Source organism: Vipera berus, assembly GCF_964194415.1.
Source record: "Vipera berus genome assembly, chromosome: 1".
Lineage (NCBI taxonomy): Eukaryota > Metazoa > Chordata > Lepidosauria > Squamata > Viperidae > Vipera > Vipera berus.
In genome coordinates, this window is record NC_138202.1 from 117374910 (window position 1) to 117387034 (window position 12125).

At 41.7% G+C, this 12125-nt stretch overlaps 1 protein-coding gene and 1 long non-coding RNA gene across 2 annotated transcripts in view; one reads left to right on the top strand and one right to left on the bottom strand.

Annotated features, from left to right (window-relative positions):
* Positions 1-1698, bottom strand: part of STX3 (syntaxin 3) — a 40555-nt gene extending 38857 nt beyond the window's left edge. The window contains exon 1 of the mRNA XM_081314159.1: positions 1380-1698. Within this exon, the coding sequence (XP_081170285.1) occupies positions 1380-1409 (30 nt within the window). The 5' untranslated portion in view covers positions 1410-1698. The remainder of the gene's footprint in view (positions 1-1379) is intronic.
* Positions 1699-1808: 110 nt separating this feature from the next.
* On the top strand, positions 1809-5366 carry LOC308659983. The gene is made up of 3 exons (XR_014024659.1): positions 1809-1966; positions 2801-2979; positions 4976-5366. It is a non-coding gene; the product is annotated as an uncharacterized lncRNA (long non-coding RNA).
* Positions 5367-12125: the final 6759 nt, after the last annotated feature.

Genomic DNA, 12125 nt, shown 5'->3' on the forward strand with positions numbered 1-12125 from the left:
TAAGAGACAAGCAGTACTCAGTGTGCCAGAAAATGGCTAATTCTGTGTCCTAGCAAATATAACTATCACATTTAACTTTATCCTTAGAAAACAAGCAGTCTAGGAATTTGACAGTGCAAAAGGCCTTCACAGAAGATTAAAATATCTGGGCCTCTGCAAAGCCTGGCACACATACTGAACTAACAATGTATTTTGGCCATGCAGCCAATGAGAAGCTGTCCTTGTGCCAGTGACCAAAGCCGAACAACCAGCCTTATAGTAGCATCCCCTGCTAAGAACAGGTAACTTACACAAGAATTATGCACTTGTTGAGAATCACAGGCAAACTTGTCTTACAATCTAGATGCATTTTTTTTTGCAAATGGCTCAACAGTTTAAAAATGGAAACTATACAATGGTTAGTCGCACCACATTTTAACAAAAGGCTTGCTCCTTATGCTCTAAAGAACCTTCAAAAGAAAATTTGTTCTAACTTGTGTGTGACCTTCAACAGTTGCAAGTCATTCAATAAGTCAGTATTAGAGATAAAATAAAGTGGGAACCTAAGCTCATGATGTGCCTAACCCTTTCATGACATCTCAAGTGCAGCTATGTTAGCCAGGCTCATAGTTTGGTGGCAAGGTTACATTTACCAAATAAAACCTGAGTGTCACAAGGAGGGAAATCAAATAGGAGGAAGCTGCTGATTCTATTTATGTTCTTCAGGCATGGAAAGAAATGGGTGGCACTCCTCAAGCTTCTGAAGGCTACCAAGGCATTACTTTGCCACTCCTTCTCCAACTACTTGAATTAAGTTTGTTCCTAATGGGACTTAGACTGCTACAACCAGATTCCTCTTCTCATCAACTCAGAAACACAGCAGGTGGTTGGTAACAGTGGTTGCCCCCTAGGATTTGTGTGTCTTGCAGGTTGTACTGCACACCTTCCAGTGCTAAGAAGTGTTTGTTTTCATTCAGAATTGGCCTGAATCCCTAGCTTTAGCCCACTGTGTTTCTTCTTCCCGCACCTTCTATATTTACTTTTCCAGCAAGTTTTTTAAAACCTACCAGGCTATAACCCCTTTGCTATTTTTTTCACGGAGAAATCAACCAACAGATAGATAACGACCCTTCATCCTGCTTCTACCTAGGAAAAGGTACAAAATGACTCTATATCCAGCTGGATTTGGAGGGGACTGGACGCTTTTCTCCCTCTGGGTCAATGAATTCCCGATGCCGGACCTTGTGTAGGTTTACCCAGAAGTAAAGCCCGCAAGAGTTAAAGGGAATTTCCATTGAGAGCAGGCAGGTTCGTCTTCCTCCCAGGATCACCCTCCAGATCCTCCGGGTGGGAGATCCAGTGTGTGGGGGGTGGGGGGGGGGTGGGGGAGCGATACTCACTGCCTTCAGCTGCTCCAGCCGGTCTTTCATTGTGGTCGCGCACGGCTCCTCTCCCCCGGCCAAGCAGGGAACCCAGGAGATCTGTGCACTCACTGGGAGGGCTCCTCCAGGAAGTGGAATCCCAGCGCGAAGCCCAAAGCGAAGCTTCCTCCTTTTTCGCCTCCTTTGCTCACTCTCTAGGAGGAGCGTCCAAGTTGCACCAGGGCGGGAGGGAGAGCGGACATGCCGGCATCCCCAGCCCACCTCACCCCGCGCAATCTCAATCTGGCTCTCGCTCCTCCCGGCGAGCCTGATCCTCCGGCGCTGAGCTGGCTGCAGCTGCTAATCCTCGGTGACAGACGCGGAGGGAACGAAAAGGGGGGGAGGGGAGGGCGGAGGCTCCGCCCCCTTTTACCTGGGCAGAAAGCTCTCTTAAAGAGACTTCGGCCCGGACAAGCGGCTTTGTCAACGAGGAGTCGTGGCTTCGGCCGGGAGAATATTGACGACACGTTTTTATGACTCCCGCGACTTCCTCTTGTTCTAGGTTGGGTTGTTTTATAAGCAGTAAAGAGCCGAACGGCAAGTCCCTGAAGTCGCACCGTGACCAGGTGAGGACGGCTGAACATCCGCGAGTGCGGTTTGGCTTCGTTGACTTTTAACGGAAGGGGGGGGGGAAACACAAGCCTTGCAGGAACAAGCCAAAAGGTTGAGTATCTGGGAGGTATTTAAAAGAGAACCAGGGTTGGGAAGGCAGAAATGGGTCAAGAGAAGAGGGAACGCCACTGTTTCCCCCGCAGGCTTTTGAACAACCAGGGATGTAATAATTTCCGGAGCCCAAGGTAAGAAGAATTGCACCAGCTGCCTTTCATGCTGAGGTCTGTCCAGGCCGATGATTCTCTCTGCAATAGAGGCAGTGCTTTTTTTGTAAAAGAAAAAGGTGCCGGAACTCACACATGTCATACAACCCGCCTTGCCTACCCTACAAGGTTCCATCCAAAAAAGGTGCTGGAACTCGTTCTATGAGAAAAAAAGCCCTGAATAGAGGAGATAGCAGAACGTATTAAGAAATTTGCTAGAATGGAGATACAGGTAGCCCTTGATTTACAACAGTTCATTTAGTGACGTTCAAAGTTACAACGGCCCTGAAAAAAAATTGACTTATGGCCATTTTTCACACGTACAACCATTGCAGCATCCTCATGCGTACGTGATCAAAGTTCAGTTGCTAGACCACGGACTGATAGCTATGACTCTTGCAGTGTCCTGGGGTCACGTGATCACTTTTTGTGACCTTCTGACAAGCAAAGTCAATGGGGGAAACCAGATTCATTTAACAGCCATGCTACTAACTTTACAACTGCGGTGATTCACTTAACAAGCATGGCAAGAAAGGTCGTAAAATGGGGTGAAATTCGCTTAACAAATGTCTTGCTTAACAACAGAAATTTTGGGGTCACTTGTGGTCATAAGTTGAGGACTACCTGTAGTGTATCTGCTCTTTGGCTGAGAGATGTCATGGGAGAGCAAAGAAGCAGCCATCTAGAAAAAGGAAGAGTGAATAATCCTATATATAAGTACATGCTAAAATTATCTGGCTTGCAAACTTTCCATGAAAATATGGGTGAGTAGCAAAACTGTATTTAAGTATACCAAAACTACATACATCATATACATTATATCAAATTGTACTGTGGGTAATTGTGTATAGGAAAATATTTTTAAAAAGAGGGAGAAAGGGACACCAGCCCATTAACTTTTCCCCGCCCCCCCCAGTCTAAAACTGAATCCTGTCCTGGAATTTCTCCTTGTTTAAAGTGGGGCACCTGCAGCCAGATAGAAAGGGTTATCATGAGATGGAATACTGAGCTTGCAAGATAATTTATATCTCCCACCACCACATCAAAAATATATATTAAATTCAGTCTTATGAAATCTCTGAATCTCAGAATTTTGTAGTCATTGGTAGAGAAATTTCTCCTATATGGAAACTGAATGATCTTTATTTGAAAACCTCCAGTGATGGAGCATCCACAACTCCAGGAAGCAAGCTATTATGTTGTTTAATTGTTCTCACTGTCCAAAAATTTCTCCTTCTAAGTAGGATTTCTCCTTGACAAACTTTCACCTATTACTTCTTGTCCAGCCTCTGGTGCTTTGGAGAATAAGTCAATCACCTTTTTTCTGTGACTGTTGAGTAATTTTAAACTGTTTGAATTACATAAAGCTTCTTGATAGTTTTTGCTTCCTTTTTCAGTATTATACATTTGGTATTTATCCCTTGGTTCACTTATTTCATCATAAGATATTGTCTCATTTATAAGAAATAAGAAAATTGTGTCCCACTTAAAGCACTGTGGGTTCATAACTTTCCCTCTTGAAAAGAAACACAGTGTTATTTATATGCTATGGTGCCCATATTATGAAATTTTCTGTGCCCAGAAATAAAGTTGGCCTCCCAACCTCATTATGCCTCAGGGGACAGGTGGGCACTCCTGAGATGACTCCCTTATTAATATTGTTATTATTAAATATAATCACTTTGGAGGATCATATAGTGGCCGTGACTAGGGGGGCTTTTGCCCAGGTTCGCCTGGTGCGCCAGTTGCGGCCCTATCTGGACCGGGAGGCCTTATGTACGGTCACTCATGCGCTCGTGACCTCTCGCCTAGACTACTGTAATGCTCTCTACATGGGGCTTCCCTTGAAGACTACTCGGAGGCTCCAACTGGTACAGAATGCGGCCGCGAGAGTTGTCTTGGGAGTTTCCCGGTACTCCCATGTTACACCTTTGCTCCGTGAGCTGCATTGGTTACCAGTTGTCTTCCGGGTAAGGTTCAAGGTTTTGGTTATGATCTTTAAGTCCCTACATGGCATGGGTCCGCGATACCTCGAGGACCACCTGCTGCCGGCGTCGACTCCCCTCCGCCCTGTGCGTGCCCACAGAGAGGGCCTCCTCAGGGTGCCTCCGGTCAAGGAATGTCGACTGGTGGCCCCCAGGGGGAGGGCCTTCTCTGTGGGTGCTCCGGCATTATGGAACCAACTGCCGGTTGAGCTCCGGACGGCATCAGACCTCCGATCCTTCCGTCGCGGGTTGAAGACCCATTTATTTGAACTAGCGGGTCTGGCCTGATGGGGGTATATGGGTTTTTTATAGGCTTGTTTTATCATTCTTGTTTTAACTTGGGCATTGATTTAATTGTCTTTTAATTTTTGTATTGTTATTTATATATGCCCTGTGAACCGCCCTGAGTCCCTTAGGGAGAAGGGCGGTATAGAAATCTCAATAAATTAAATTAAATTAAATTAAATTATTGAATTACTTCCGTTTATTGTTTTCTTCTGTTCTAGTTCTGCTTTTATAATTTCTAGTTCTTTGCAGTAATTATTATATAATGGTTTTAACTAATAGTTGTCATATTTATTTACTGTTTTTATTGGATTGTTGTATGCTGTCCAAAGTCACTTTCTGTGAGGTGGGTGGCCATATAAATTTGAGTAATAAGTAAATTTGAAAGTACCGTAATAATATCCAAGCCATTTTTTGCCATTTAGTTTTTTAGTAAAGACAATCAAATAAAGTTGCTTTCAGCTTTATGACATTCTTTTTTTTTTGTTAGCAGATGCAGCAATGAATGAGGACCCCAGTGTCCATTCTCACCTGTGGAAATGGGAAACACATAAGATGGGATTCAGTGTTCAGGGTATCAAACAGTATCCAACAAAAATTCTTGATGACATGCTACACTAAGCAACCCACTTAATTTGTAAGAGCACAGTTCCCACCATCTTGCCATCAACTCTTTAATTGTCACAGCTCTTTGATTAAAGTCCGCCATTTGTTGGTTTCTATTTCAATCAAATTGGCTTCCATTTCCAGTTATCAAAATGTGAAAGCCACAAATTCCAAAGCTTAACTATGGTCTATGTGTATATGAAAGACTATTTCTTTTTGTCTGTCTCAAATCTGCCATTATTTAACCTGAAAAGGAGAATTAGAATAAGAATAATTGTTCCACACATCTTTGGTCTCTACTGTTTGTGATTCAAGTATGGAGAGTTTTGAACTGCAGAAAAAAAATGATTGCATTACTTTTTCAGAATTCTTGTGAACCATGGAAAATTAAAATTCTAAATGTCAGCGAGACACTCAGTGGATAGAGGAGATTCTCTGGTGCAAACTAATGGATAAATTAATGTTCTCCCTCACCATGTGTCAATTATACACTTGCTAGAATACATTGTTGGTTAACAAATTGCAATGTTCAGGCAAAACCGTCTTGCTGCTTGCCATCCTTTACAATGTTGTGGGATTGAAACACTAGTGGCCTACCCATGCCTCTTGATCTATGAAACTTCTGCTTGATATTTACAGTCATTGGAGTCCCAAGGTTAAAATTTGCTTTCTCTCACAACAGGTTAATCCCATGGTGTAGTAAGAACCTCACAATTCAGGACTGTGGTCTCCAAAGGCAGGCTGGTTGGACATAAAATGTAGGGTACCTACATTTCTTACAAGCTGAAAATGTTTTGCTTTAGAACAAATGCTCGTTCAGGGCTTTGTTGGATAGATGACACAGAGATATTAGGTGATAAGAGATGTGGTTCTCAATGGCTGTGTATGTTTTAGTCATGCACATTGCCTAATATGATATTTATTATATTTTTAATCTGCCTTTATTATTTTTATAAATAAGGCAGCAAACATACATAATACTCTTTCTTCCTCCTATTTTTTTTCCTAAAAGAAGTTGTCTCATGACACAATCTTTCCTTGAGTGAAATCCACCAGCAACACTAAAGGTACTGATAGCTATTTGTATAAATACAGGTAGCCCTCAACATACAAAACTTCATTTAGTGACTGTTCAAAGATACAATGGCAGTGAAAAAAGTGACTTATGACCATTTGTCACATTTATGACCATTGCAACAATCCCTATAGTTACATGATTTATAATTGGATGCTTGACAATTGACTCAGATTTATGACGGTTGCAATGTCCTGGAGTCACGTGATCTCCTTTTGTGCCCTTCTGACAAGCAACGTCAACGGAGAAACCAGATTCACTTAACAACTTTGTTACAAATTTAAGAACTGCAGTGATTCACTTAACAAATGTGGTGAGAAAAGTCGTAAAATGGAGCAAACTCACTTAACCAATTTCTCAATTAACAACATAAATTTTGGGCTCAATTGTGGCCGTAAGTTGAGGACTACCGGTATTCATTGGTTAGTTAAACTATTGTATGAATGTGAAGTGGGACTATGCGATCTCTCAAGGATTCTCTTAATTCTTCAGAGCTAAAGTTTTCTCTGAATAAAGTTATCTAAATGATATCTAATTTAAAATTTTATCTCTCAAAAGGCGATTCTCATGTTTGTGTTAAGTCACTGATATTCATGATTATGTTTTGGTGGTTGGAAGAGAAGCAGTGTGGCATTGGGTTGATGTAGAACTGGCATCATATTCGAGTTGTTCCCCACTCATGAAAATTCACTGGTTGATGTTGCACCATTCACTCACTTTCCCAACCCAAGTAATCACCCAGGATTGTTGTTTTGGAGATTGAGAAATGAGAACAGATGGCAAAAAATACATGAGTACTCAACTGGCAATAGGAGCTGGAGCAGCCAATGAGAAAATGGATATTCTTCCCTTTCTAGGATTCAACAAAAGATATGAATATGGTCTGTTTATAGCTGGAACTAGAAATGTATGCTAAAGTTAGGAAAAAAATATATAAGAAACTAGTCTCTGCAGAATCACATGAATTCTTTTAAAAATGTAATGGATTGAGAATAGAATTCTCTTGGAAAGTTTATAATTCCACAGATGTGTCAAAGACCTCCAATTACCTTCTTCCAAGAAAAAATAATTCTGGGTAAGTGGTAGCATCTCTGAAAATTGTGACAGCTGGAAATGGTATACTGCACATCACAATCTTGCTTGGTTCCTTTAAAATTACAGGTAGTCCTCAGCCTATGGCCACAATGGAGCCCAGCCTTTCTGTTGCTAAGTGAAACATTTGTTAAGTGAATTTTGCCCCATTTAACGACCTTTCTCGTTACTGTTGTTAAGTGATTCACTGCAGTTAAATTAATGACACGGTTGTTAAGTGAATTTGGCTTCCCCATTGATTTTGCTTGTCAGAAGGTTGCAAAAGGGGGTCACATGACTCCAGGAGATGCTGCAACCGTCATAAAAGGGAGTCAGTTGCCAAGCGTCTGAATTTTGATCAGATGACCATGTGGATGCTGCAACAGTCGTGTAAAAAATGGTCATGTTGCTTTCTTTTCCGTGCCATTGTAACTTTGAATGCTCACTAAATGAACTGTATACCCTACTTGAAAAGCATTTGCCTTAAAGGAAAGTATGTTGTCTTCTGTATTCTCCCAGCAAATATTTTCCAATTTGTGTTCCACAGTGCCATCTTTTCTTTTCAGACGTCCCTAGCTTTGAAAAATGAAAACCTAAAAGGGTATCTAATGTAAAGTTGCGTGCTTCACATAGAGACGGACACAGAGCTGGGGTAAAGATGAGTTTATTCTGAACAGAACGAACTGGGGAAAACAGGGAAGCCTGGCGTCTATTTGTACCTGCCCAGGTGGATGGCATCCAATCAGTTCAAACCTGGGCTTCCTGCCAGTGCAGGTGACAATGGGTGTAGATCCTGGCTTCCCACCAGGCTGACCATGCCTGGGGCTGTCAACAGCTTAAGTCATTAGGCTTATCCTGAGTGAGCAGTCATAGCCCGGAGCTGTCCAGCCCCTCTGCTGATCTGCACCATCAGCCTCCTGCTGTGCTGTCCTTTGTGTATGCTGGGAGGCATACACTGCATCTAAAATCCTCCCCACTCCCCAACCACAAACACTGCATAAAGGAAAAAATCCATTGAATTAGAAGGCACTACCTACTTGGGAATCAAGACTGATCCTTGGAATCCTGAAGATCAGCATTCCATTGCCAGCTGACAAATAGACTTTGTACAGTTGGGGGTAAAAAAGCCATTTTAGCCATCTGAGATCCTAACCATTTCCCTGCCAATCAGCACCGATAGCCCTCTGAAATGGTACAGCTGTACTTTTCCTTTTACCTTTTATAGGACTTATTAAACATGAACATGTTTTTAGCATTTGGGCGGGATCAGAGACTTAACATTCCAGTACATCATGCAGTAGCCTCACAAGACAGGCTCGTGTTGTCTCCCTAGGGCTGGGAGATGAGCAACAGTGGCTTATTCATGATTGTCTAGCACATTTGTGGTTAAATATTCCTTCCCGCTTATGTACCACGCGGACTCTTTCAAGAATAATTCAGCCTTCCAAAAGCCTGTATGACACAAACAACTTATCCAGCTGGATTTTTTTTTAGGAAAAACATTAAGAAAAAATGTGTTAATTCTAGACCTATCTATCTACTTATTAATTTGTACCCTATCTTTCTTGGGGAAACTTGAGGGTACGTGGCAGTATCTTTCCAAATTTTATTTTCCCCTCACTGGACTGAGGTAAAATGGGCCAAGGAATTCCATGTCAAGTGGGGCTTCACTTTGGGTCTCCCTGATCTCACCCCAATGTTCCAAACTCTAATAATGGGTATTATTCTTACCCTGACAGTTGCTTTCTATCCCTTTCCATCTGCAACAGCCCACACTCAGTTCGGGATCTAAGACAGTGCTACAACTGTAGTTTAAAAAATCTGTGTCTATTCAAACCTTAGAGATGTCAAAAAATAGACGAAATCTCAGCAGACTGAAGAGAGTTCTTCAGCACACAAAGTGAGGGCAAACTCTGCCAAGAAGCAAACAGCAGGAGACCATTACAAGAATAAAACTCCTCTCATTCACAACAATAGGGCCACCTGTTGTGCCTCAAGGGCAGGAGAAAAAGGCACATGAAATTTGTTGATTGGGATCCACCCAGAGTTACATGATCCTGGCTGGATTTCTTTTTAATGGCTTCCTTAGTAAATAATAATGATGGTGGTGGTGATGATGATGATGATGATGATGTTCATGTTGGAAGGGACCTTGGAGGTCATCTAGTCCAACCCCCTGTTCAGGCATGAAACCCTATACCATTTCAGACAAATGGCTGTCCAGTCTCTTCTTAAAAACTTCCAGTGTTGGAGCATTCACAGCTTCTGGAGGCAGATTGTTCCACTGATTAATTGTTTTGTCAGAAAATTTCTCCTTAGTTCTAGGTTGCTTCTCTCTTTGGTTAGTTTCCATCCATTGCTTCTTGTCCTGCCTTCAGGTCCTTTGGAGAATAGCTTGAGTCCCTCCTTTTTGTGGCAGCCCCTGAGATATTGGAACACTGCTATCGTGTCTCCCCTAGTCCTTCTCTTCATTAAACTAGACATACCCAATTCCAGCAACCGTTCCTTATATGTTTTAGCCTCCAGTCCCCTAATCATCTTTGTTGCTCTTCTCTGCACTCTTTCTAGAGTCTCAACATCTTTTTTACATTGTGGTGACCAAAACTGAATGCAGTATTCCAAGTGTGGCCTTACCAAGGCATTGTAAAGTGGTATTAACACTTCACGTGATCTTGATTCTATCCCAATAAACATTTAGAAAGCTCTGCCTGCCAGACTTCTAGTTTCCTCAGTAAGAAGACAGTCTTTCCGCTTTGCTTAAAGACTGGGCCTTGCCTGACTCTCCTCCAAATTAGTATGCCTAAAATCAAACACTACTGCAGTTATTTGGTAGCTGGGCAAGAAAATCCTGAAAATATATGTCCAGTTTCTAGTTCAAAATTATTCTAGAGATTAAATCAGTGTTTTTCAACCTTGGTGACTTTGAGATGACTTTAAGATGGCCACTTAAATTTGAGCCAGCAAAAGCCAAAAAAAAGCCGCCAAAAAAAGCCAATGCAGTCTTGCATCAACAGAGGGATAACATCAAGATCACAAGAAGTGATAATGCCACTTTATACTACATTAGAGAGGCCACACTTGGAATACTTAATACAGTTCTTAATCACCATCATACAAAAAAGGCACTGAGACCTATGCGTGCAGAGAAGAGCAACAAAGATGATAAAAGGTATGAAGGTTAAATTGTATGACGAATGGTTGAGGAAGCTAGGAACATCTAGCCCAGGGGTAGGCAACCTTGGCTCTTTCATAACTCATGGACTTTAACTCCCAGAACCCCTGAGCCAGTTGTGCTCAGGAGTTGGAAGTCCACGAGTCATAAAAGAGCCAAGGTTGCCTACCCCTGATCTAGTCTATTGAAGAGAAGAATTGGTGGGACATTATAACTGCCTTCCAATATTTGAGGGGTTGTCACAGAGGAGAGGGGGCTGACTTTTTCTGCAAAGCACGAGAGGGCAGGACATGAAGTAATGTTGGAAGCTTATTAAAGAGAGATTCAGCCTAGGAGAAATTTTCTGACACTGAGAACCATCAGTGCGATAGCTTGCCTCCTGGAGTTGTGGGTGTTTCATTACTGGAGGTTTTAATAAAAGATTGAACAACCATTTGACTGGGATGGTGTAAGGCAGGGGTCCCCAAACCCTGGGCTGCAACCCACTACACTGCTTCGCTTGCACAAGCAGTGCGCAAGTGTGCACACAAAGCTCCATTTGTGCGAGTGGCATGCATATGTGCTTGCTGCTCATGGAAATGAAGCTTTTGTGCGCATTTGCCCACAGCTCACATGTATCCATTGCCTCTCCCTCCCGCCCCTCGGAGATCTGCAAAGTCGGAAAGTTGGGGATCACTTGCTTTGAGCATGGGGCTGGACTAGAAGACCTCTGAGGTCTCTTCCAGCCTTATGATTCTATGTTCTAAGATGTGGGGATTTCAACCCCCAGAATTCCCCAGGCTGGTTGGGGAATTCTGGGAGTTGATTCCCCCACCTCTTAAACTAGCCAAGACTGAGAAACACTGGATTAAATAATAACTAGCTTGTTGACCTTCAGCTTCTTCAGGAAGCAGTCTCTGGTAGAGCCAGAGGCAGTTATGATTAGAGGATGCTATCTTTACTTAGGAACAGAAAAAAGACCAGTGCTTATTTAGCCGTGCAAACAACTGAGAAAGAGTTAAAAGCTGAGATTCAAATGTACTAATAAAAGAAAAACCTACTGTCACTAACTTTAACATTTATTTTTGAAGTGAATTAACTGATAGAGAGCTTTCAAAGCTTCCTGGTTTAAAATTTCTCCAGATCCGCTCTGGAAAGTTTATGATTCTGCAAAAAGTAGAGGTAAATAAAGTTTTCAAGCAATGTTTAACTTTAGGGGGGGAAGTAAAAAAAAACAAGCATATAGTGTAGAAAATTATACATTGGCACTAAATCTCATGAAAAAATAACATGATATATACAGTTAAAACACTAATTTTAGCAGTGATTGAACTTTTTATTTTATTTTATTTTTTACCATTAACAAATCTACATACTGAATCTCAGTTAGCCCTATTATTTGTTCAGTTTTTAGACAGCTGCTTTTCAAGCATATATTTTCGGTCTCCTACCCATTTTAGCATTTTTTTTTCTGAATTTGGTAACAAGAAGAGAAAAGACCTGCTTATCAAACTGTAAATAAAATGCCACCTGTAAATAATATGTTGACTTCCACATATAAAATAAGCTCCTCAGAAGACCAATCAGACTCAACAAGTAACATTCTTACTGGTACTCAAAGAAACTAAAATTCCAGTTTCATCACTAAGTCAGAATGCTTGTGACTAGTTTGTATAAACCTTGAATAAACCTTTCAGTCCCATACACTGTTTTTTTGCCACATGTTGTATTTTGTTT